General features: G+C 43.1%; 1 protein-coding gene across 5 annotated transcripts; it reads right to left on the minus strand.

Moving 5' to 3' along the window:
• Window positions 1–1,852: 1,852 nt before the first annotated feature.
• LOC108937386 (E3 ubiquitin-protein ligase SMURF2-like) lies at window positions 1,853–21,019 on the minus strand. 5 transcript variants are annotated; one of them, XM_018757308.2, is made up of 20 exons: window positions 20,576–21,019; window positions 13,342–13,380; window positions 12,232–12,340; window positions 10,801–10,934; window positions 9,531–9,596; window positions 9,277–9,361; window positions 9,087–9,170; window positions 8,777–8,979; window positions 8,524–8,608; window positions 8,235–8,393; window positions 7,878–7,928; window positions 7,511–7,712; window positions 6,577–6,680; window positions 6,336–6,450; window positions 5,911–6,089; window positions 5,538–5,675; window positions 4,804–4,924; window positions 4,350–4,551; window positions 4,121–4,196; window positions 1,853–4,022 (listed from the first exon to the last, which is right to left on the minus strand). In XM_018757308.2, exons 1-20 carry the CDS (start codon window positions 20,625–20,627, stop codon window positions 3,923–3,925), a joined length of 2,304 nt encoding a protein of 767 aa, XP_018612824.1. In that variant the 5' UTR covers window positions 20,628–21,019; the 3' UTR covers window positions 1,853–3,922. The 5 variants fall into 5 exon arrangements, with proteins under 5 accessions (XP_018612824.1, XP_018612823.1, XP_018612821.1 ...); XM_018757307.2 differs by having other exon boundaries at window positions 4,121–4,199; XM_018757305.2 differs by lacking the exon at window positions 20,576–21,019 and adding an exon at window positions 20,375–20,503.
• Window positions 21,020–21,070: the final 51 nt, after the last annotated feature.

The raw sequence follows: 21,070 nt of genomic DNA on the forward strand, positions 1-21,070 counted from the left end.
TAGCAAAAGTTGTATAGAGATTGCTTTACTGCACACATTCTGCAGTGTTTTAACAAAAAGCAGGGCAGCGCCAGTTCCGCGGTTTTTCTTTTACCCTAAATGACGTCAATGGGAAGACGCGCCACTTCCGCGTGCGTTCCGACAGCCGTCGAGTTTTCGTTTACACCGACTAAGACGTGTTACTTTTAAAGAACAGTCGAAAGTATAAAATGAAATATATATCTGTCTATATCTAAAGTCGTTATGTATTTTAAAAAGTCGTTATTTAAATGTGGGTTATCGCACACACGGAAATAGGTCGTCCTCGCGCTCGGTTTCCCGGAAATGAACATCATGTCCTGTAGAATTAGGGCGGGAGTCCGTGTGGTACAATTTACTCCTGTTATGATTCAGAAATCACGCATATACAACTGTGAAGATAATAATGTGCGATTTGTAACAAAAAAAGTCTCGTGTGATATAATTGTAAATGTCACACTGACATTTCTGAGTAAAAAAGCGTGAGAAAAGTTGCTACAATAAAATAGAATATTCATTGGGCCCTTATGTGTGTTTTTACTACAAGATTGAGGGAAATCAACGTACACTAAAAAAAACACCACTAATCACAGCTATGTAGGATCTGTGCTCTACATTTGTGTTTTGCACCCAAGACTCCATCTCTTGCTGTAAGACCCTTGATGAAGGTACTCAGCCTGAAGTGATCAACAGTTACTCAGTTGTAAAAATTTGTCAAATATGAAAAGCAGCTTAACATTGTTGCTTTGGAGAAATGAGTCAGGTAAATACGTGTTCATATAATGTAGCCGTAACCTTGTCAGGATTGAGTAGAGCTGTCTCTAACAATATGGATAAACATTGGATCGCTGAAGAAGTGTCAAATAAAAAAATATACGTGTAACTGCAACTGAACAATTACAACAGAAAGCTCTGTCCGAAAAACTACGATCGGACACATTTTAATGGGAAGCACTCGCTCCACAATGCCTTTCCTCTGCCTTGTCCCCTAGATGATGGCCTCCATGGTATTCAAAACCTCACCCCTCCTGCTCCGCCATTCACATCCAAAATTGAGGTCATACCTGCTCTTTTGCTTCTGCCCGTCCCCAAGGCAACAACTTTTGTCTGTCTCACACAGGTGTCGGCAGAGGATCATTTATACATACCTGCCGCACATTTACAGGTATGTGTTCAGTCACTCACGCTCACTTCCGTTAATTGCTCGCCCATGTCACGATGAACCCAAAACCCACCCAAACACAGAACATGCGAACGCCAGTGCTCTGAAATGGCTCCATGCCACAAACATGCTCCGTCCATACTCATTTTCCCTCATCTTTGTCCATAACATTTTTAAATAATAGACAAAAAACACTTGTGTGGTGTTACTGAACAAATAACTCAAGGAAACACTTAAAACATCATGAGTGGAACTACAAAAAACACTTTCTCCTGCTACACGGTACACTTTTCAGCTGACGGAAAAGTCCACCGAAACATCTGATGGCCTGCAGACCACCCAGAAACGATGGAAATGTTTCCGAGTCCTGCGGGTTGCGATGCTACGAGGAACCGCACAAAACGTACGTCCTTTATCGCAGGACAACAAAGGCGCTCTGGTTTCAGATTCCACACCTCAATTTAGTCTATGATAGCTGGGAGCACGTGATGAAAGTCTTTATGCTGTACTACGTAGTTTGTAGACCTTTAAATATCTTTGAAAAAAACCTGATGCTTCGCAGTCCTTTAGACTTAATCACATACATTAGAAGCACAAAACACACAATTATGTTGAACATAATGCTGTGAGGTTTCAGAACAGCATCATTTTATTGCTAATCATTTTGCATGAGTACAGTTTATAAAACATGTTTTAAGGTCACAGAACACATTCTGTGAATGTTGTAAACACACATATACTGTAATAAATATGAACAGATGAAAAACTAAACAGCTGTTTAAATTGAAGACAAAAGCAAGTTTAATCACAACTACTCACACACATCTGTAGAAAAGTGTAGTGTTATGTGTTTTTAAGAAAAACTGCAGTCAGCAATACATTTTCCTGGTAATGGAGCACACTAAGAGGCAACAGACTGACCTGTAAATGATTTATAAAATGAATAAACCACTGTAATGCAAATATGACATTCTCAAGTGAAAACCACACACACACACACACACACACAATCTTTCCATTCTGTATGTATCACATACATGGAATCTGCCCATTATTTCCTGCTTGTCTGAGAGCTGCACATACATGAAAAATATCCTATACTGTGTTTATCTTTACTGAGATTTTACTTTTATATTTTTTTCCCCACATACATTGTTTATACCAAGTGTTTATTCTGAGTAAATCCATGGTTGTTACAAATTCCTATGGTTAGTGTATAAACAGATTCAACAACTTTATGCACTTTATGTTTACAGGACAAAGAAAAATAACAGTTGTTGAGCTGACTGCAGAGTGCTGCGTGTGTGTGTGTGTGTGTGTTTAGGGGTGGGGGCCCCTTCACTGAAATCCTCAAACTTTTAAAGGGCTAGGATTTGGAAGACAAGCTCAGGAAGAAATTCTTGTGTCTCCAGCTGGAAGTTTGGTCCAACAGAGGATCTCAGTCTGCCTTTTAGAGCTGTTCTGATGAGATATTGCTACACATTTGCCTGAAAGCAAAAAACTGATTTTCCAACAAAAGGCTGCATCTCCTATGAATATGGCATTAGATCTTCCGCATGGTTAAGGTATAAAACATGCCAGTTTACATGTAAGTAGTTACATAAACATTATCACATCCCAAGGCAGTGCATCTTTAAGAGTAAAATGTAATAAAATATCTCACTTAAGTCATATGAACAAAGCACCAAACAAGTCCAAGAGGGCTGTAAAGTGCTCTGAAATTGTGAGGCATTTCCCTCCCATATATATGCTCCATACACACTTGTTTTCCATTAATCCTGCTTACTATGGGGAGAAACAGCCAGACGTCTACTTGAATCAAACAGCGGTTCCCAAAGGTTTCTAAGCAGTCTGACCGAAAAAGGGGCTGGAACTCAAATTTCCGAAATATTTAATATATATAAAAAAAACTGATGTTGTAATTGGTTACGTGGTGAGCTCAACGGCTGCCAAAATGGAATGGAAATGGTCTGCGATATGGCACTGAATCAGTGCAGCTAGGGAAAATTGCCCCATTCAGACAGTCTTGACTTCCTGCTTTAGAGTGACATTTAAAGTTTCATGTTCATCTTCTGTAATCAACAAACTTCATTCAAGCATGTCAGTTTCACATAGTCTATAATTTAAAAACATATTTTGAACACTAAAAAAGTTTCATGGAACAAACTCAATCTATGTTGGATTGTTTTTTTTTTCCCCCCCATTTCCTTATATAAAAATAATTCTAGAAGTCATTAAAAAAAAATACAGACTCAGCTGGTCTCTGGGTAGCTATATACACTCTGGACACCAATTATTCCCCATAGATCACAGCAGCTCCCAGTCTGGTGTACACTGGTAAAAAGTTTCTCTTTTCCTTCAAGACAGCAGTACTGTCAGTAGTTCTGCTTGTTGTACTTCAGTCATTATAGTCCATTCATGGTATTTTGCTCCATTTGCAGGAGACATGAAACACTGTCTTCTTTTAATGCTAAGAACAAAGTTGCAGAGAAAGCCAGAATTGCTGTGTGTGCGCAACTGTTCGGCACAGTTTTTAGCAGCTGAAACAAGGAATTATAAAAGGAAGAAAAAAATAGGATGAGGGCAAGTGCTTGTATACGGTGGGTCTCTTTTTGTCAACCCCTCATCCAGCAACATGCACCCCCTACCAGCCATGAGGGGAGAGCTAGTGGGGCTATCCCGTGGAAATCCCACTCTGACTTTAGTGGGATCTCTGTCCTGTGAAATCCGGCTGACGGCCCCTCACTCCACAGCAAACCCACACGTCTCCTCGATGGCGGTGAGCAGCTTGTCATATAACTTCTCGTAGCTCTCATATGGAGGGATATCTATCCTGTTGAAGCTGGATTGAGAGAAACGCCATTACTGTCATATATTTAATGGGAACAATTCTGGTTAAAAACTCTATGCCATGAAAGACCAGTGGGGCTTGCAACTCACCAGGTGTGGGCTTTGGGTAGATTGTTGGTGTTGGCATCTATCTGGTGGATTGTGAAGAGCCTGGGCCCTGCAGCACCTGCTGCAGACATGCTCGGCTTTAATAATAATGAAAATTAACATATACAGAGCTGTAGAAAGAGGGCATTCAAAAACACAAACATTTGAACCCATAATCTTCTGGTAACTGTCCTTCTTGGATCTGGCCCTTGCTGCACCATGAAGACTGTACCTTGAAGAGCCTTGAAGCCTTGCAGAGGGACACGAGAGGAGCCAGTAACAAACTGCAGCAGCCGTGCACGGCGCTCTTCATCGTATGACTCTACTGCCCTCCAGAACCATCGCACCACGTTGCTGTCAGGCGTGCAGTGCTTTAGTCGCGTGTTGGCCTTCCAATCACTCACGTCAATCTTGCCGAGACCGCAAACAATCAGCTGGGGTGATGAAGAGGAGCAAAAACAGCTTGAGTACAACAGTCCGTTCTCGTTGCCTCCCAGCCAGATGTCTAAGCAGAATGTCAAAAATGTAATGCAATGCATCCACCATTTTCACATAGTTTTTAACAAAATGTTTAGTGAGAATACTTTTGTTCCAAGGTCTCCACACAGTGAGCAGAAATTACAGGTGATTTATGAAGGTAATGGCAGCCAGCTAACTTGAATAGCTAATGGCAGCATATTCTGTACCTCCAACTCCTTCTCATCAAAGGCCTTCAGGAGGTGGTGAGGAATGACCTCGTTGAAGCCCTTCTGCAGGGCCAGGAACTGGGCTTCAATGCCACGCAGAAATCTCCAGTTCACATACAACCTGTGGGCACCAAGATCAACACAGAAGTGAAACCATTTTCACCTTTTTCTGGGCTTCGCAGGAAAGAACGAATGTCTTCTGATTCCCTCATCTAAACAATATCAGCTTTTTTATCTGTAGTTATTCCTCTCCTGTAGGGTGACTAAACTACTGGGCACTAAAACCAGCTGTAAAAAGTATGTTACACAGCAAATCAGAGTAATAGTGAACATTGCATCACTGAATGAATGAGCCATGAAAAAGAAATGCCTAAACTTCGTAATGTGGTGTGCTGACTTTTATGTAATAAATGTTCAGTGTTATTGACCAGCAACATTCAAACACCAGATCCAACTGTAAACACTGGAATTGAGTTGAATTAACATATCACATCACAGAAGTACTGACATCTATCTGCTCAGTGAGTAAATACAGGTTACACAGAATCTTCTGCAAACTGAAATTTTGGGAAACAGAAGAATGAAGAAAATGCTATTAAAAATAAACCAGAAAACAGTACCTTTAAGAATTTGTAACTGAAATGTTCATAAAATGAGGAATAAAAAATAAAAATAAATAAAACCAGAACAAGACATGAGCATGTCATTGACACAAACTTGTAAAGCCTCCTTACCGGACATACTCCTTTTTGTTGTCCTCTGTGACTGGAATGCTCTTGCCATTGGGCTTTAGCTCGTGCTGGACAATCTGACCATATGCACTGTGCTCCACACAAAAGGTGTGGTCCAGAACACCTGTTATGTCATTGTCCCTAAGAGGGAGGAGAATTTAGGTCAGAACACCCAACACCTGTATGCTCCTAGATTCTTGAAGAATACTGACATCAAATTAGAATCAGTATCAGCTCTGTCATTCAAATGAACAGTAAAACATGTTATCTGCAGGTTTACACATATGTTTATCCCAATATACCCGTGTGTGTCAGTCAGCGTACACTACGTGTTGCGCATGTTTGCGTGCCTTGCCCCGCCTCCTTGTAAACGTACAGGATCCAAACCAGGCTGTTGTGGAGATCTGGGTCCACAGACTCCATGTCATCCAATGTTATTGGCTTGCCCAGCAGCTGCTTATAGAAGGGCAGCGTGAAACCACCATCAATGTAGTGCCCGTGGAACACCGCCACTCCCATGATGCGACCCACAAAGTGGAAGTACGACAGGTGCTCCTACAAAAGATCCCAGTATTATTACTAGTAGCAGCAGCAGTAACAACATACCTTTGACGTTTAGGGATCTGAAAAGTGCACCAAGAGTACAATTGAATAATCAGCGCTAATGTGTAAGAGATGCAACACTGAAGTATGAAGAGAAGCTGTTGGCTATCAATTGGACAAATAAGTAAACAAGCAGAAAATAGAATAGCGACACATCAGCTCATAGATAAGGAGAAGACCGTGTCCCGCTAGCCTCACCGGGTTGACGGCAGAGTCTGGGTTGATCTGCAGGGTGTAGATGTCATCACGAGAGTACTGGAACAGCCCATAGTAAGGATTTAGCATCTCATGCGACAGCAGATACAGCCACTCCCTGTACAAAACACAGAGGGAGAAAGCAAGACAGTGAGTTCAAAATGTAAACAGCAAAACACTAACTCCACACAGTGCTGTGATACGACATGTGCACAGATGCTGATTTTACGATGCCGATCCGTACCTGGCTACTCCTCCATAATCAAGGCCCTCTTCTCCCCTGAACTTCACCATAAGTCTCTTCCACAAGTCTTTTGGCCTCATCTTCATCACCTGCCGATAAGACTCCTGAAACAGAAGCAGCAAGATGACTACTAACCAGGAGGAGTGTGTCATTCCATTCCAGCTAAGTCACCTTAAACATCATTACATTCCATTCAGGGGGTATTATCATCTGCAACCTTTTATCAAATGTTCACTACACCAAGCAGGACACTGCTTCTGACCCCTTCTTCTGGCCATTTAAAAATTGAGGGAAAAAAAACTGTTCAAAGAGCACACCGAAAACTAGCTGTGTGCAAGAGTCATTGAGAATGTTACGCAGTAGCTCTGGGAAATAACTAGCAAAGCACAACTGACAAGCAGAAATCTGTGTCCCCTTAGCACACGAAAATAAAGTAAATCGTAAGAGACCCCTTCTATTCCCCACTGCTATGCAAAAAACAGAAGAGTCAAGTATGGTGAACCAGGCAGACTAAGAAGGTCGCCACAATTACCCATCTGGAAAGATATAATTCCTGAAAGAGCTTCTAAGATGTTTGTTTGTTTTGATGGAACATTTATCTAGTTCTGAATCAGTAACTACATCCTGCCCAATAAATTATGTTGTTTAAGAGTGTCACTTGTCCTTGAGAAACCTAAAACAAAATAAATAAATACTGTGCCCACACCCCAGTTCCTTCCTGTGCATCAAGAACACATTCTAGACTGAGTTTCTCCAGGGCTGCTAGATGTGGCCAATAAACTCACTCACCCAAAAAGCTAGTCCAATGAACACGAGTGCTTCCACTTAAAGCTAAAACTAATTCTCGTGCTGACGCAGCAGTCCCCATGAAGCACAAAGAACCGGAAGTTGGACAACACACACTGCACAAGGTCTTGATACTCCTCGGTTTTACCTCAAAGATCTCTTCACGGGACACCTCAACACGGCAGTGCCCGGCCTGGGGCTGCTGCTGAGACAGCTCCTGCCGCAGTGTCTTCAGCTTCTGCACCAAATCCCGCTTGTAGCGGGGTACAGTCAGACACTCTGCCTCCTCAGATAGCTGACCGGGGGACACTAGGGACTGCAGGGGGGATTCTTTCAGATGGCCATGACGGCTGGAAACATAAAGCAGAGAGGAGTAGTAGGACACAGTTGAGACAAACCTAAAAAAAAAAAAAATCATTCTCGTGCATTTGAGTGACAGCTGATGCATGCCCTGCCATCAGCACTGAGGAAACCTGTTTCTGGCCTACTGTGAGACAACTAGACAAGAGTACTACCTGGCACTGCTGTTCTCGATCCCAGCCCGTGAACCAGTGGGGCTTGGGCTACTGGAGAGGGGAAAACACACAGAAACATGCCGGGTGAGGAGACCAAGCAGACTGTCAGAACGATGCAGCTAACACATACACAAGTCCATTCATTATTTTACATTTGTGTGCGCCTTGAATTTGAACATATTCATCACATTGCCAGATTGTACATAACCACATCACTTGCTGGTGATAGACACCAGCAGGTGGCTCTACAGAGGCAGTCTGCAGGGAAAACCCTGACACACCATCCTTCCTTTCTACTTCAGAGCCAAAAGGAAAACATAGGACAATAAGAGGAAGGGGAGAAAATGGTTGGCTTACTTGAGGACACGGTGCAGGTTAGCAGAAAGACGTGGGTCAGTAAACTGTGTGGTGCGGTTGTTGTGGTCCACAAAATAAACACGGCCGGTGGCAGTGTTGCGGATCTCCCAACCATGGGGAAGAGGTCCTAGCTCCTCACAGTTCACATTGCTAAGGTCCCTGGTTAGGAGATTATAGTGCATAACGGACACCACTGAATCACCTTCACGAGAAATTTCAACAGTCTTGTAACTCAGGAGTTTAAGACACCAGATTCCTGTCATAAAGCATACATAATGCAGGACCCTACCTGGGCACTCTGGGGTCATGCCACGTGCTGACACCTGTCTGGGTATGGAGGAAATACACTTGACCCTGCTGGGTAGTCCGCTGCTCTGTAAAGGTGATAACCATTTACACGTGGTCATGAACATTCTCTGGATCTGCTTGCTGAACTGTTCTGTGGAAGGCTCAGTCTGTAGGTTCAGAGGTCATTTGATTTTTTTATCTTTAAAAGATTACAGCAGGATGTGTATGGATTGCTGCACTGGATCCCCACTCACCGTAGCCTTCGGGAAGCTCAGGGTGTGTGTGCAGATGTGTCCTGCTCATGTAATTCCTGTGCCTCTGTGAGCGCACACGTCGCTCCTGGGCCCGTGGGTCGCTAACCGGCCCACATGCAGCCCCATTGGCATCGAGGATGGGTGAGTTCTCATCTACCAGGCAGCTGAGGGGTCGACCAGGGCTGGAATATTCCGATGCCGGCCTATGGAACATCATGGTGAAGAGGACAATCCTACAACTGTACTGAACTGTAGTCATTTTGGTGTTGCAGGCAAGTATATGTACAAAGGCAGGAGGACCCCTACTAACCTGGTAGGCCGCTCCCACTGCGTGCTGCGTGTGATGTGGTTGAGGTATTGGATCCGGCCCGTTGCTGTTCTCCGTTCTTCCCAGCTATGAATTTACAAGAAACACACAGACAAATGGACATGTACACAAATACATGAAGGAAAAATTTGCTCATTAGCTCTCAGATGACGATAGCATTTCCAGTACTCACCCATCAGGTAGGTCATTGTCAAAAAGGCGGCTGCAGTCCACAACTGGCCCGCCTGATCCGATACGGTCCCGGGATTGAAGGCTCACTGGAGGAATATAAGAAGGTCACAAGCCAAGACAAAATACCTGACAAACCTCTATCCTGAGCAGAGTGGACCCCCATTACACTATGAACCCCCCAGGACACACTGTTTTGGCTGCTGTCTGACACATTCCTGTGTGAGAGGTAAGAGGTATATCCATGTCTCTACTCACCCACAATCTGCCCCCTCACAGTGTCATTGTCATTGGGGCCCAGCTTGTTGAGGTCCAATTTCTGATCTGTGGATTGCAAATCATACATGACTGCATGTTACCCCATTTCAAGACACTCACATGCCAATAAGAAAAGTAAACTCTAACCTTTGTAAGTACACTGGTTTATAAACTTATGAGCATGACTGGGACCAGAATTTCATTCCTAACTTTCTTAATTCCAAAGTTCCATTCATCACTTTTTCCCCCACAACAAATCAAAACTTAATTCCTCAATTTATTTAAAAGTTAGGATCTATAAAAGTCTCAGATAAAGCTAAAATACATCACATTCAATGAATGACCCGATTTTCTCCAAAACAAAATACAACTCTGAGAAACAAAAGTACATTGCGAAACAAAAACAGAGGTTCAGATACAAACACAAGACAGCTGTAAGTTACTTTGCTTGATACCAAAGTTTTTGCCTGTGCACATGACAGTTAAGCTACGTTATAGAACCAAGTGTCTAAATAGCCTTATTTAGAGTGATCTGGAAGTTAACTTGGGATGGGCTTTGAATTAATTGGAATTTTTCCCCGTAAAACATAATGGAATAATTAATTTCATTATCCATTTTTTCAGTCCTGCTCTCCGGTGGGTCTGGGGTTCGAGTCCCGCTTGGGGTGCCTTGCGACGGACTGGCGTCCTGTCCTGGGTGTCCCCCCTCCCCCTCCGGCCTTACGCCCTGTGTTACCGGGTAGGCTCCGGTTCCCCCGTGACCCCGTATGGGACGAGCGGTTCTGAAAATGCGTGTGTGTTTTCAGGAACAGATTAGGACCGGACAATAGGGAATAAGAGTACAAGGAAGAGCAGTTAGGTAATAAGACACGGCAACGATTCTACTACTGCATTCTGGGTAATGTTGGCAGAGTCTTATCTCCCATTGACCTGCAGTCATTTAGCTGTCGGAGACCCTAAATTATTTAGTTGCTCAGCATATGCTGTTTAAGCCTGTGCTACCAGCTAGACTAAGAGTGGAGGAGATCTATTTCCATGTACCTGAAGGGCAGACAAACTGAGCAAATATAGTGAGATAAAAAAAGCCAGATGTTTGTCTAGAGCCATTACTGAAACACAGCTCAATCCTTTAAAAGCAGACTTACTCCAGCTGATTTTTTTTTTTTTAGCCTTTTCTCCCATAGGAGACAGTGGCAACATTTAAAAATGAATGTTTAGACAGGCACAGAAACACACTGCTATCACAAAAACAGGTAAAAGGAACACTTACAGCCAGTGTCTTTAAGGCGGCTGATGGCGTTGGACAGCAGCCTCACGCAGCCCAAGAACCCAGCACCTTGCTTCTTGTGAATCTTCTTATGGTTCCATACACTGATGGTGATGGAATCAGACTTGCCAATGTACCTGAGGGCCAGGAGAAAAGCACTGAAGGAAAAGCATGTGTTCTTAAAAGCCATACTCTGCTTAGCGTGATGGACTTGAACTCACAGGCCCTGGAAATCACTTTGCAACATTCAGCTTTGTACACATTTGGCATACAGGGTAGCCTTGTGCAAATGTAATTTATTCCTTTAACATCCTCAAAAAGGACCTGAGCAAAGATGGCTACACTGGCCTGAGGCCAAACAACGAGCCTCTGTGATGGATCAGGTCCTCCTGGAGGTTATTAACCCATTACTATCCAGAGTTCAGTCTTTCCTACACGACCGACCAATGAGGTGGAGACAGACCCTGTGAGGAGACATCAGAAATGTCTTTCAAGCCATTTCCCAGCAGGGCTTCTGAAGTGTAATGTTACCCTGAACATCTGTTCTGAGCCTACGGTCCCAGAAAAAGTTCCCCTGAAATCCCTGCTCCACTGACAGCCTTCAGAGAAAACCCATGGTCTTTCTTCTCCGAATCATACCCTTCCTCTGTAAAAAAAAAAAAAAAAACACGTTCCGCAAAGGCTGGAAAAAAGGAAGTTTTTCACGTCTGACTATGTTAATCCACATCAGTGACAACACCCGGTTACTATAAGGACATTTTCTTCACCCCCTTTTGAAAACAAACCAACACATGAACAGAATATTCTACACCAATGTCAGCCCGATAACTCACTCACACTCACGTACAAGGGGTACACAGACAGAAAGAGTGCATACCCAGAATTTGGATGCAGCAGCAAATGTTCTTAATATACTCAATTACACACATACACAGCACACACAAATAAAGACAAGCAAACAACAGTGCTTGCTGGGCTTGAGTCATGTTTTTCATTTCTTATGACTTCACTTGAACTTGTGGTTTAGCACATCGACTTGGATTAAAGATTTGTGTAGGACAGCAGCCTTACACAATTTATTTCTAATATATAAAGCAAAGTTTTAAAAAAAAATATGGTAATGTCTGCCTTTGGTGTTCGAAAATGTATTAAAGTTGTTCTAATGAATTTTCATGTAATGTGTCTGTTTGCAAAGCTTTGGTTTAGTCCTTTCAACAGTTTTGTATTTGTGTCTTTACTTTGGAGGAAGCTCTGTAATGTTTTACTCACATAATTCAGTCAATCCCAAACTGAACGTTAAATATTAAAATTTTAAAGCCATCAAAAATTTTCCAGTTAAAGATGCTTACGATTTTACTGCACTGTGGCAGGTACACATTCACATACACTTTTTACTCAGGATCCTATGGAGCAGTGGACTGGAGACATACGTACAAATCATAGTGCTGGTTCCATTTGGGGTCGAGGGTATTCCTCACGGTATCTGTGGAGTGGCACTGTCCTGAGCCGTCCACTACCACCTTGGCAAAGGGGTCAGGTAACCCTGGGGCAACACCACAAAAGAAACCAGCCAACCAGATGTCAAAGGTCAAAATAAATATCCACACACACAGTACACCAGTGGCTCCTAGCAGACCATGGGGACCACAAAGAATACCAGTATTCGGTTGCACTGAGCTCTTGACAGGAGCGAGGTATCTAGCCTCTTGTCAAGTGAAACCTGCCTGCATTCTAGTGACAGTCTGCCACTATGATACTGCTGCGCTCTGCCTGACTCAATGCCCGGGCGAAACTTGCTGGGTCACATTCACCCGTATGATAGTTTGAAAAACCGCAAATATGCAGATTCCTTCTTTAGAAGATGACTTCACAATAGGAAGGAGCAAACAGACAGCACAGTATTAGCATTAAGCTGTATTTAGCTGAAGCCCTTGCTCCACACACAGACACACTGCGGGCAATTTAGAGTCACTGAATCACCTGAAACATGTCTTTGGGGTGTGTGGGAAACAGGAGCACCTGGGGGAAAGTCATTTGAAGACAGGGAGAACATCCAACCTCCACAAAGACTGTCAGATTCAAACCCACAGCCCAGGAGCTGAGAAGCACCACCACTGGCTGCTGTACCACTGTGTCACCCAGATGTGAAGTAGTCATTCTGGGCTGGCCTGTTTCACTGGTCCCAAAGAGCTTGTTTCATTTGGCTCCATTTACTGTTCAGCTCATTCTGACCATGGGATTTCATTTCTGAATTGCTGTTCAGAGACTGTGTGAAGTTTGTAGATAACAAAAACACTTCCCCCCTTTGCCAATATTCTAATCAATCCAATGTTTTAATAAGAAATTCATTATAAACTTATGTTGCAACATATTACAGTATCAAGAGAATCTTAAAACCACTGATAACCAAATTCCGTCATACAGAAAGTGACCGAAAATTCTCATTTCTCATTAAATATTCTTACAGCAGATAAGCTCCAACAAGAACATACTCACTGGAATGTAACAAGACAAATAGGCTTTTTTTAAAAATAGATTACTTACGAAAGAAGTCCTTCTTCACCAGGTTTTTTGCACATAGCACTGTGAAACAACAAAACATCGTTAAAAACAGGCATAAAACAAACATACAGAATGAATACAGGTGGCCCCCGACTTAGGATGGGGTTACGTTCCGCGAAACCCATCGCAAGTCGAAAATACATTTAATACACACTTCTGCGTGACAGACTAGGAGATGTGGATCGCTGCTGCTGCCCAGCATCACGCCATATATCACTTACCCGGGGGGGACTGAACTCGAAGTAGGGTTTGTACTGAACGTCTATCATTGGCTCACCATCGTCAAGTTGAAAAAAATCCTAAGTCGAACCATCATAAGTCGGGGACCACCTATATTTCATTACATTTATAGCTGATAAAGTGTTCTATATTCATAGCTGAAGACCTGCTTCAGAAATTTCCTGACTCCCTGGACAAAAGACGCAAACAGGAACATGAATATTGATGAGCCATTTATTTCCCACAAGGAGACTAGAGCAAAAGGTTTAGCGGAAATAGCATCATCACCACCATCATCAAGGCTTAGCTATATTTCAAAACAGTTACAGAACCTCAACTGTAAAAGGGATGCTCAGGTTTTATTGACTGTGTAGATAATAAAGATGAAAGGAGTGAAGTTAATGAAATTTGCACAGCAACTGGGATTGAATGACCCATTTTTATTTTCAGTAAATTTAAATGAGTTTTAATGTTGGTGTTCTTTGAAGTTACCAAAATAACAAAAGTCTGTATTAAAATTACATACTTTTTTGACAGAATCTAGCAAGGAAATTAAACTGAGGGACACCACTATCATAAGACTTTGGATTTACCGAAAATAAAAAGTCATGAACCTAATTCAAGTTCCACTTTTGTTCATAAAGTAAGGAGTCGGTGTACATGGATCAACATTTATTGAGAATGCCGCTGAAGAACTGTGGCTTGTTATACACTGATGACTTGGATATCAAACTGGGGGCTATAAAACTACTTTTCTGAAAAAGTTCTATGACTCTGTTCCCGTCAAATTTGCCTTCGAAAAAAAACAGCACCAAACGCAATTAAACGCTAGACACAATGCCTGGCTAGTTATTTGAGGCTAGAGAAGGAACTCCATGTGCAGTGGAACTCTGAAGGTAGGGTTACAGAGTGACATACTTTCAGGAACTGGAGAGATGTTCACAGAGCTGAGAGCCTTCCTCCTGACTCACGCAGCGCATCAACCATCCCGAGAGATTCCAGTCATGTCAACACATGACCTGCTGCCTGATTCCGTGACCCTCTGAACACCATTGTTTCAAGCTCCATCCCTACAAACACCTTGCTAGTTTCTGAAAAGGAGGATGGATGGCAGAACGAGCAAGCAGTGACGATAGCTGCTGAGAAACAAATGGTCAAGGAACTAAACTTGCCTTTGAAGAACACGTTCGTTAAATTACTCCTATGAAAAAATTACTGTCTAATTATAAACTACACAAGCCTCTTACAAAAACACTTGACAGGTAACAATCAGCTAAACTTGATCTACAGAATATAAATCTCAATTTTTATTTAAATGTAACATCTGTTACTGAAGCTAGCATAAAGAAGAGCTTTTTACTCCTCCTTCTCTGTTCCACATTGGGATAAACCCAATTCACAGCGACTGCAAAAGCACTGACCTAAATTTGCTTGTTTTGGCCTGGAATCAGAATCTCTCTGAACTGTTTAGTCCCCATCACATGGCACCACCACAAGAGTCATGAAGAGAAACCTCACATACTGCACCACTTTCCGTTCCTTCATTTTCTGTTTTCTTGGCATTTGCTCTGTTTAAGGTGAGCTGCTTTTCTAGGGCATTTGTGAACATTTTGATGTTTTGGTGAAACACAGATGAAGTTTTAACACCTGTGCTGTCAACCCTCTGGACATCCACAGGGCATACCTGTCTGCTCACGACGTGCAAGAATTTTCTTAAAAAGAAATCAAGATCCAGAAGGCCATCGGAACAGAGCAATATTCTCATAGGTGGAGAGTGTAACCCCCGCCCCGGAAAAACGAGTCATGTTCCTGCGCATTCCAACTCATTACTAAAACATCTGGGGAGTCTCCCTCTCAGAGGAAGAAATGGAGCAAAACCGCAAGTCTGCCACCAAGGTCCAGTGCCAGCCGTATGTGTAGAGATGAAACTTCTGAATGTTAAAACTATAGACACAAATCCCTTTAAAGGCAGAAAGAAGCGATTTAGCTACTCTATACCACAAGTACCCACAGCTAAAGTGGTGGAAGCTGTCTGATTTAAAAGAAACAAATGGCAATAGAGTTTTCATTGAAGTAGGGGGATTATCACTGCAGTAGGAAGAAGCTCAAGAAAGATGCAAAACCCTTCACAATGACACAAAAATAATACTCCGGAAGTTGAGAGAACTGTACACTAAAGGGGTACCAAGTCAACCTTTGCACCATGATAAATTTCAGTGACGATACCATATCTTAAAACAAATACCTGATAAAACACACCTAATACTAAAACTCACACTGGGAAGCAAATCCCACTTTCACTTGTGCAAGTTCTTTCAGCCCACACAACAGAGTAAATGACCCCCAAATTCTCAAACAAGCAGTGTAATCTACACATCATTTGTTATGCTGTTTAAATGGGGCCTTTATTCCAAGAACACATGTCCTGTAAATACCCTTCAACACACCATCTCTCTGTGTAGCCTTGGACGAAGTCACCATGGAAACAAGAACATCGAGTCAAAAGCATCGAAAAGATTCCTCTGCTGGCTTATTTCCTATCCCTCTGGCACTGATCCTCCAGCACATGGCCCACAGGGCTGACTTACAGGGAGTGGAAGTCAATTTAATGAAAGAAAAAAAAATAACTGCAACTGACAATTATCATCATCATCATCATAAACTGTTTTACAGCCAACATTAAAGAGAATAACTCCAAAGACAGTAAAACAGATGCCATGAATTCGGCACTGCACAAACCCAACAGGATATTTTAAGGAGCCCCGTCAGCATCCTTGTCCCATTTCGTTAATGCACTCCATGTGGAGATGGTCTAGCTGGGGGTGCTTGCCAAGCTCTGCCCAATTAGTGCCCCTGTCACGAGCCACCACTGCAACACAAAGCGCTCCATCCACAGGGCCACGGAAAAGACGGGAGTTCAACCAACACTTCCGCTCCAGGAGTGAAATTACAGTGCATCAGCCAGGCATCCCTGCATTGCACTGCATTATTTATTTGGGTGATATTTCCGTCCAGAGTGATTCATGAATATGGGATGGTGATTTCTGAGCATATGTGGGTCAAAGCAACACAGCAAGAGAACTACATACAAATTCTTGTCCTGAACCATTTGCAGTTACCTTTCCAGTAACAGACAACACATCTTAATATTAGAAGCCTCTGCCATTTTTATTTGCTCCACATTTAGAACAGCTATAACAGGCTATTTGACCCACTGTTCAAATAAAAGAATTCACAAAGCCTACAGCTGATTGGCAAGGAGGCTGTCAGTCCACCACTTCGATAAAATACAAAACCAAGAGAGAACACATACCTAAGGGCTGGACAGAACAGATACTGAGTTCTGATCAGACTATGTTCACTTGCAATGACTGAATTGCAAGCAGTCACCAGCACCATTTGATCAGGCTTTTCACTAGTCTGCAGGTGCAATCAGCAGTAAACAAACCCCACAAAGAGAGACCATGTATCCATGTTCTTTACTCCATCTCTGTGCCCATCTGAAGTCCAAAGAAAGTTAGGAGAAAGTCAAAGTTTTAAAACAGTTGTTGGAAACTAAGGGGGCACAGTGGATTTGGCTGGGGGCCCACTATGTGGCAGGTCTGGGATTCAAGTCCTGCATGGGATGCCTTGCGGCGGACTGGTGTCTCCTCCAGGATGGGTCGCCTCCCCCTTCAGCCTTGCACCCTGTGTTGCTGGCTTAGGCGTTGGTTTGTGACCCTGCTCAGAACAAGCGATGTTATGTGCGGCAGAAACTAAGACATTAAGGCAACAAATATATCAGTGACCATGCCCTTATGCCCCCAGTGCCCAGATATTTGGGTGTTACTTTGCTCTGACCTTTCTGCCAGGTCACCCCATAAAGGTATTAGCCAGGTCTACTCAACTGTTTGACTTGTATCAGAAACCAAGTTAAGGTGCCATTACATTTACACATCATTATCAATAATATAATTACAGTAAACCATTCTTATTTATGACTGATCAAAATTTGAGTTCCTAACCTCTGAAGAGTTTGCACTAACTGAACAGTAATTTTCTTCAAGCAAAAAAATGTGAAAAACATTTTAGAAAAAATGTTTAATTTCAGAACACAATATAAAGTTTGAGAAGTCCTATTTTCTGTAGGCATTAAGAACTGCAATCTGAGAATTTCACATTTTTCTTTTAGCAGCCCTTAAACTGAAGAATAAGATGCTACTTACTGCATTTTCCATATCTGTATTGGTTTTTTTTAATGGTCAAAAAGTCTCAACAGAACCTGAATAACCACCAATAGAGAGCTTTTTAATGACAAATCACAAATCAAGAGCCTTCAGAGGGATTTACCTCCTTGCTTAAACAGGAAACATAAGTGCGATGATAGGTGACCAACAACTTAAACCTACTGTCACAGGTAATTAAAAGGTATATTAAGACATTCAGCTTTACTTTTATTGGCCCTCATCCACCTTGAGCTGTGACTTAGAACTACCAGAAGTGATCAGACAAGCTTGAAATGGCCACGTAAATACACAGATCTAAGTAAACCAGTAAACTGTTAGACAGGATATTTACATTATCACATGGCTTTGTTCTTCTGTTACCCAACCAGCTCTAGACTAATACAAATATTTTGCTAGACTGTGGTACTGTTATGACAACAGCGACGTTAAGGACAAACAAGGTAAGGGCTTTTAATGTGTCACTATGAACGCTATTTTCATGCTTCTAGTTACAACTGGATGTTAATTATATGCAGCCAACACACATTGAATAACAAACTCAACATTCACTGGTGGAACAGCCAGCTCAGATGGAAATGTCATTCAGTGGTGTCTGGCGTCAGTAAGGAAGTTGCCGGAGACAATAGGTCTGTATGATGTTCTCTACGCAGAGCACCTGGGGAAAGTCCCAGTGTGATGTTCTCAGCGATACGAAAGGTATATGCAGTCACACAATGGGGAACAAGTAGTCAGCTTCAGATGTTACTGAATGCTATACACAGCGATATGGGCTGCTGGGCCAGGTGGACATCGTAGTTTGGGAGGCTCTGCTGCAGACCAGTAACCAATCTACTGTGCAGAACATCAGATCTGCTACAGACTTTTTTTTTTTTTTTTTTTGCTGGAGAAAGTGAAACAGACAGGAGTCCTGGGTTACATTTCTCTAAACCGTCCCCACTAATTTAAAAACAATGAGACAAGAGTCCATACCCTGGATGCCATCTAACCAGGAAGATAAGATCCTAACCACTTCCATTCCTCCAAAATACCACCTACAGAATATTCAATGACATGGAGCAACATTCATCTCTGACTAGACAATGTGCCCATTTCCAGGAGTATAGGATAAGACCAAAACCACAAGGACTGATGACACCTTTCTCAAAATCCTACAGGGTAGTAAAGACTCATTACTACTGTTTGAAAAGAGGAGAGCAGAAATGGACATCAAGACATGTATTTCAGGTGGACTGAGGATTAAAATTTGCTCAGGTGTAAAGATGCACGTAAGACTATGGAGTTTAGTGTATTGTGTACTTTAGGAAGCCTTAGACAAAAGTATCAGTTGCATACACCACCAACCACTGTACCTCATTTTGAGGACAACTACTGGGTAAACAAACTGTACCGAAACTGGACGCGAACCTACAGCCACGAAGCTGTGACGGATGTGCCCCGTTACCACCTTTTCCCAAACTAAAACGTTACCATTCCTGAGTTTCTACGGAATAGTACACGGTGTGCCATCGATCCATGGCAAATGATGTACAATATGTAATTAAACCAAAGTGCCTAAAACCTTGATTCATTACACCAAAATTTACTACCAGCATGGTAAGGAAGGGGCTGAGACAGGTCTGACATCCCATAAGTTAACCACTGAATTAATGACAAATGAGAATTACCTGGATTCATAATGCGATGGACAGAAATTATCCTGACATATACTATATACACAAATGTGTTACTGATGGCTCCAGAACTAATAAGAAAAAAGAATTTCTGGCAATAGCAGACGAGCACTCACGGGAAAAGGATGCTTCAGAGGCAAGGAGAGGTCAGCGTTACCCAAATTTGCGTGAGGTGAGCAGCCTGAAGGATTTTAACAGGCGCACAGGGAGCAACGCCGGTCGCTAATTTACGCCACTGACTCGCCTGAGGGGTTAATACGAGTGGAGAACGTCACGTGATCAGACATTAACAAAACATCTCGGCTAAGTACACGAAATTTCACTGCCTATTTGATATTTCTCCGTTTCCACTTGGGGGGAGGAATGGCGCACACACAAAGAAAAAAAAACCCCCACAAACACTTAACGCATCCCCTTCCACCGCGTACTGGCTGGAGGCGCACGTGCTCCTCTGATCGAGACACTTAATTTAAAATTCCATGCATGCACGAGCCATGACACGCACCTCCCGAACGGCAGTCTACCTTGTTCCGTCATAACAGCAGAAAAAAAAAAATGCACAAGTTAGAAGTTTCCGATTAAAACGTCAACAAAAGACGTAAACGAGCAAGTTTACATTTCGCCACGCGCGGCCAGGTCGCGCCACCTCAACCGCTGACAAAACGGTCTCGGCTCGCGCCTATAAATTAAAACAAGAAAAGTTGCACAAAACTGCGATGAAAAGCGGATCGTCGGCAGCACTGCGTTCACTTACACTGTACAGGATGTAGGACTAAGCTTGTTTAAAGTAATTTCCTCAAATACTACTTCGCGCCGGCCGGACAACAAAGCTAGCAGTACCTGGCTGGCCTGGTGACTAGCTCTTAAAACTCACGTCAGATACCACGGCTATTTTCAAACCTGCCACGGTGGGGATTCCTGAAGAACTCGGGCTTTGCACGCAGCACGGTGCCTGAGGAGAATTTACACCGAAACCCATCGCTCGAGGAGCCCCATGATGAGCCATCATTTCCCCAACTCTGCCGGTGTCTCCACACGCCGCTTTCCGCGCCTTCGGGCTACAAAAGCACGGCGGACTGAACATCCAGTTCTAAAATTCACCTGTCAGACGCAGTTTGGTCGGCCCGTTCCTCCTAGCGCCCTGGTTAGACATGTCCCTCCGCTTTCCAGCTTGAGCAGTTGTCACAATATCAGCGCAATATCCTTTAAATTGCCCTCTTTTCCCTCTTTCTCCAGCTTCACAGTGGATGATGAACAATAATGGAGTCCAAGCATCGTAGCCCGGATGTGCTTCGCGTTGCCATCATGATTACACCACGAGCGCTGCGCGCACACCTCGCCCCGAAACTGTGGGCCGAACGCTTCTGGCTTTATCTCCTCCGTCGTTCCCCTTCCTCCAAAGTGGAAGCATGATTCTGATAAGCCTTACGACATTTCGAGTGACGAGCGTTCACGCCGAACGCGAAATTCCCCCTGACGGCGCGCCCTCCTCCCGTCCGGGCACTGTTTTCAGTTGGTCTGTCCTACCAGGCCAACCGTTCTGGCTGTGCGGTGACGTCATATGGACACGCCCCCAAGGAGCCTATTTAATAGGTT

This window comes from Scleropages formosus, chromosome 8 (assembly GCF_900964775.1).
Source record: "Scleropages formosus chromosome 8, fSclFor1.1, whole genome shotgun sequence".
Lineage (NCBI taxonomy): Eukaryota > Metazoa > Chordata > Actinopteri > Osteoglossiformes > Osteoglossidae > Scleropages > Scleropages formosus.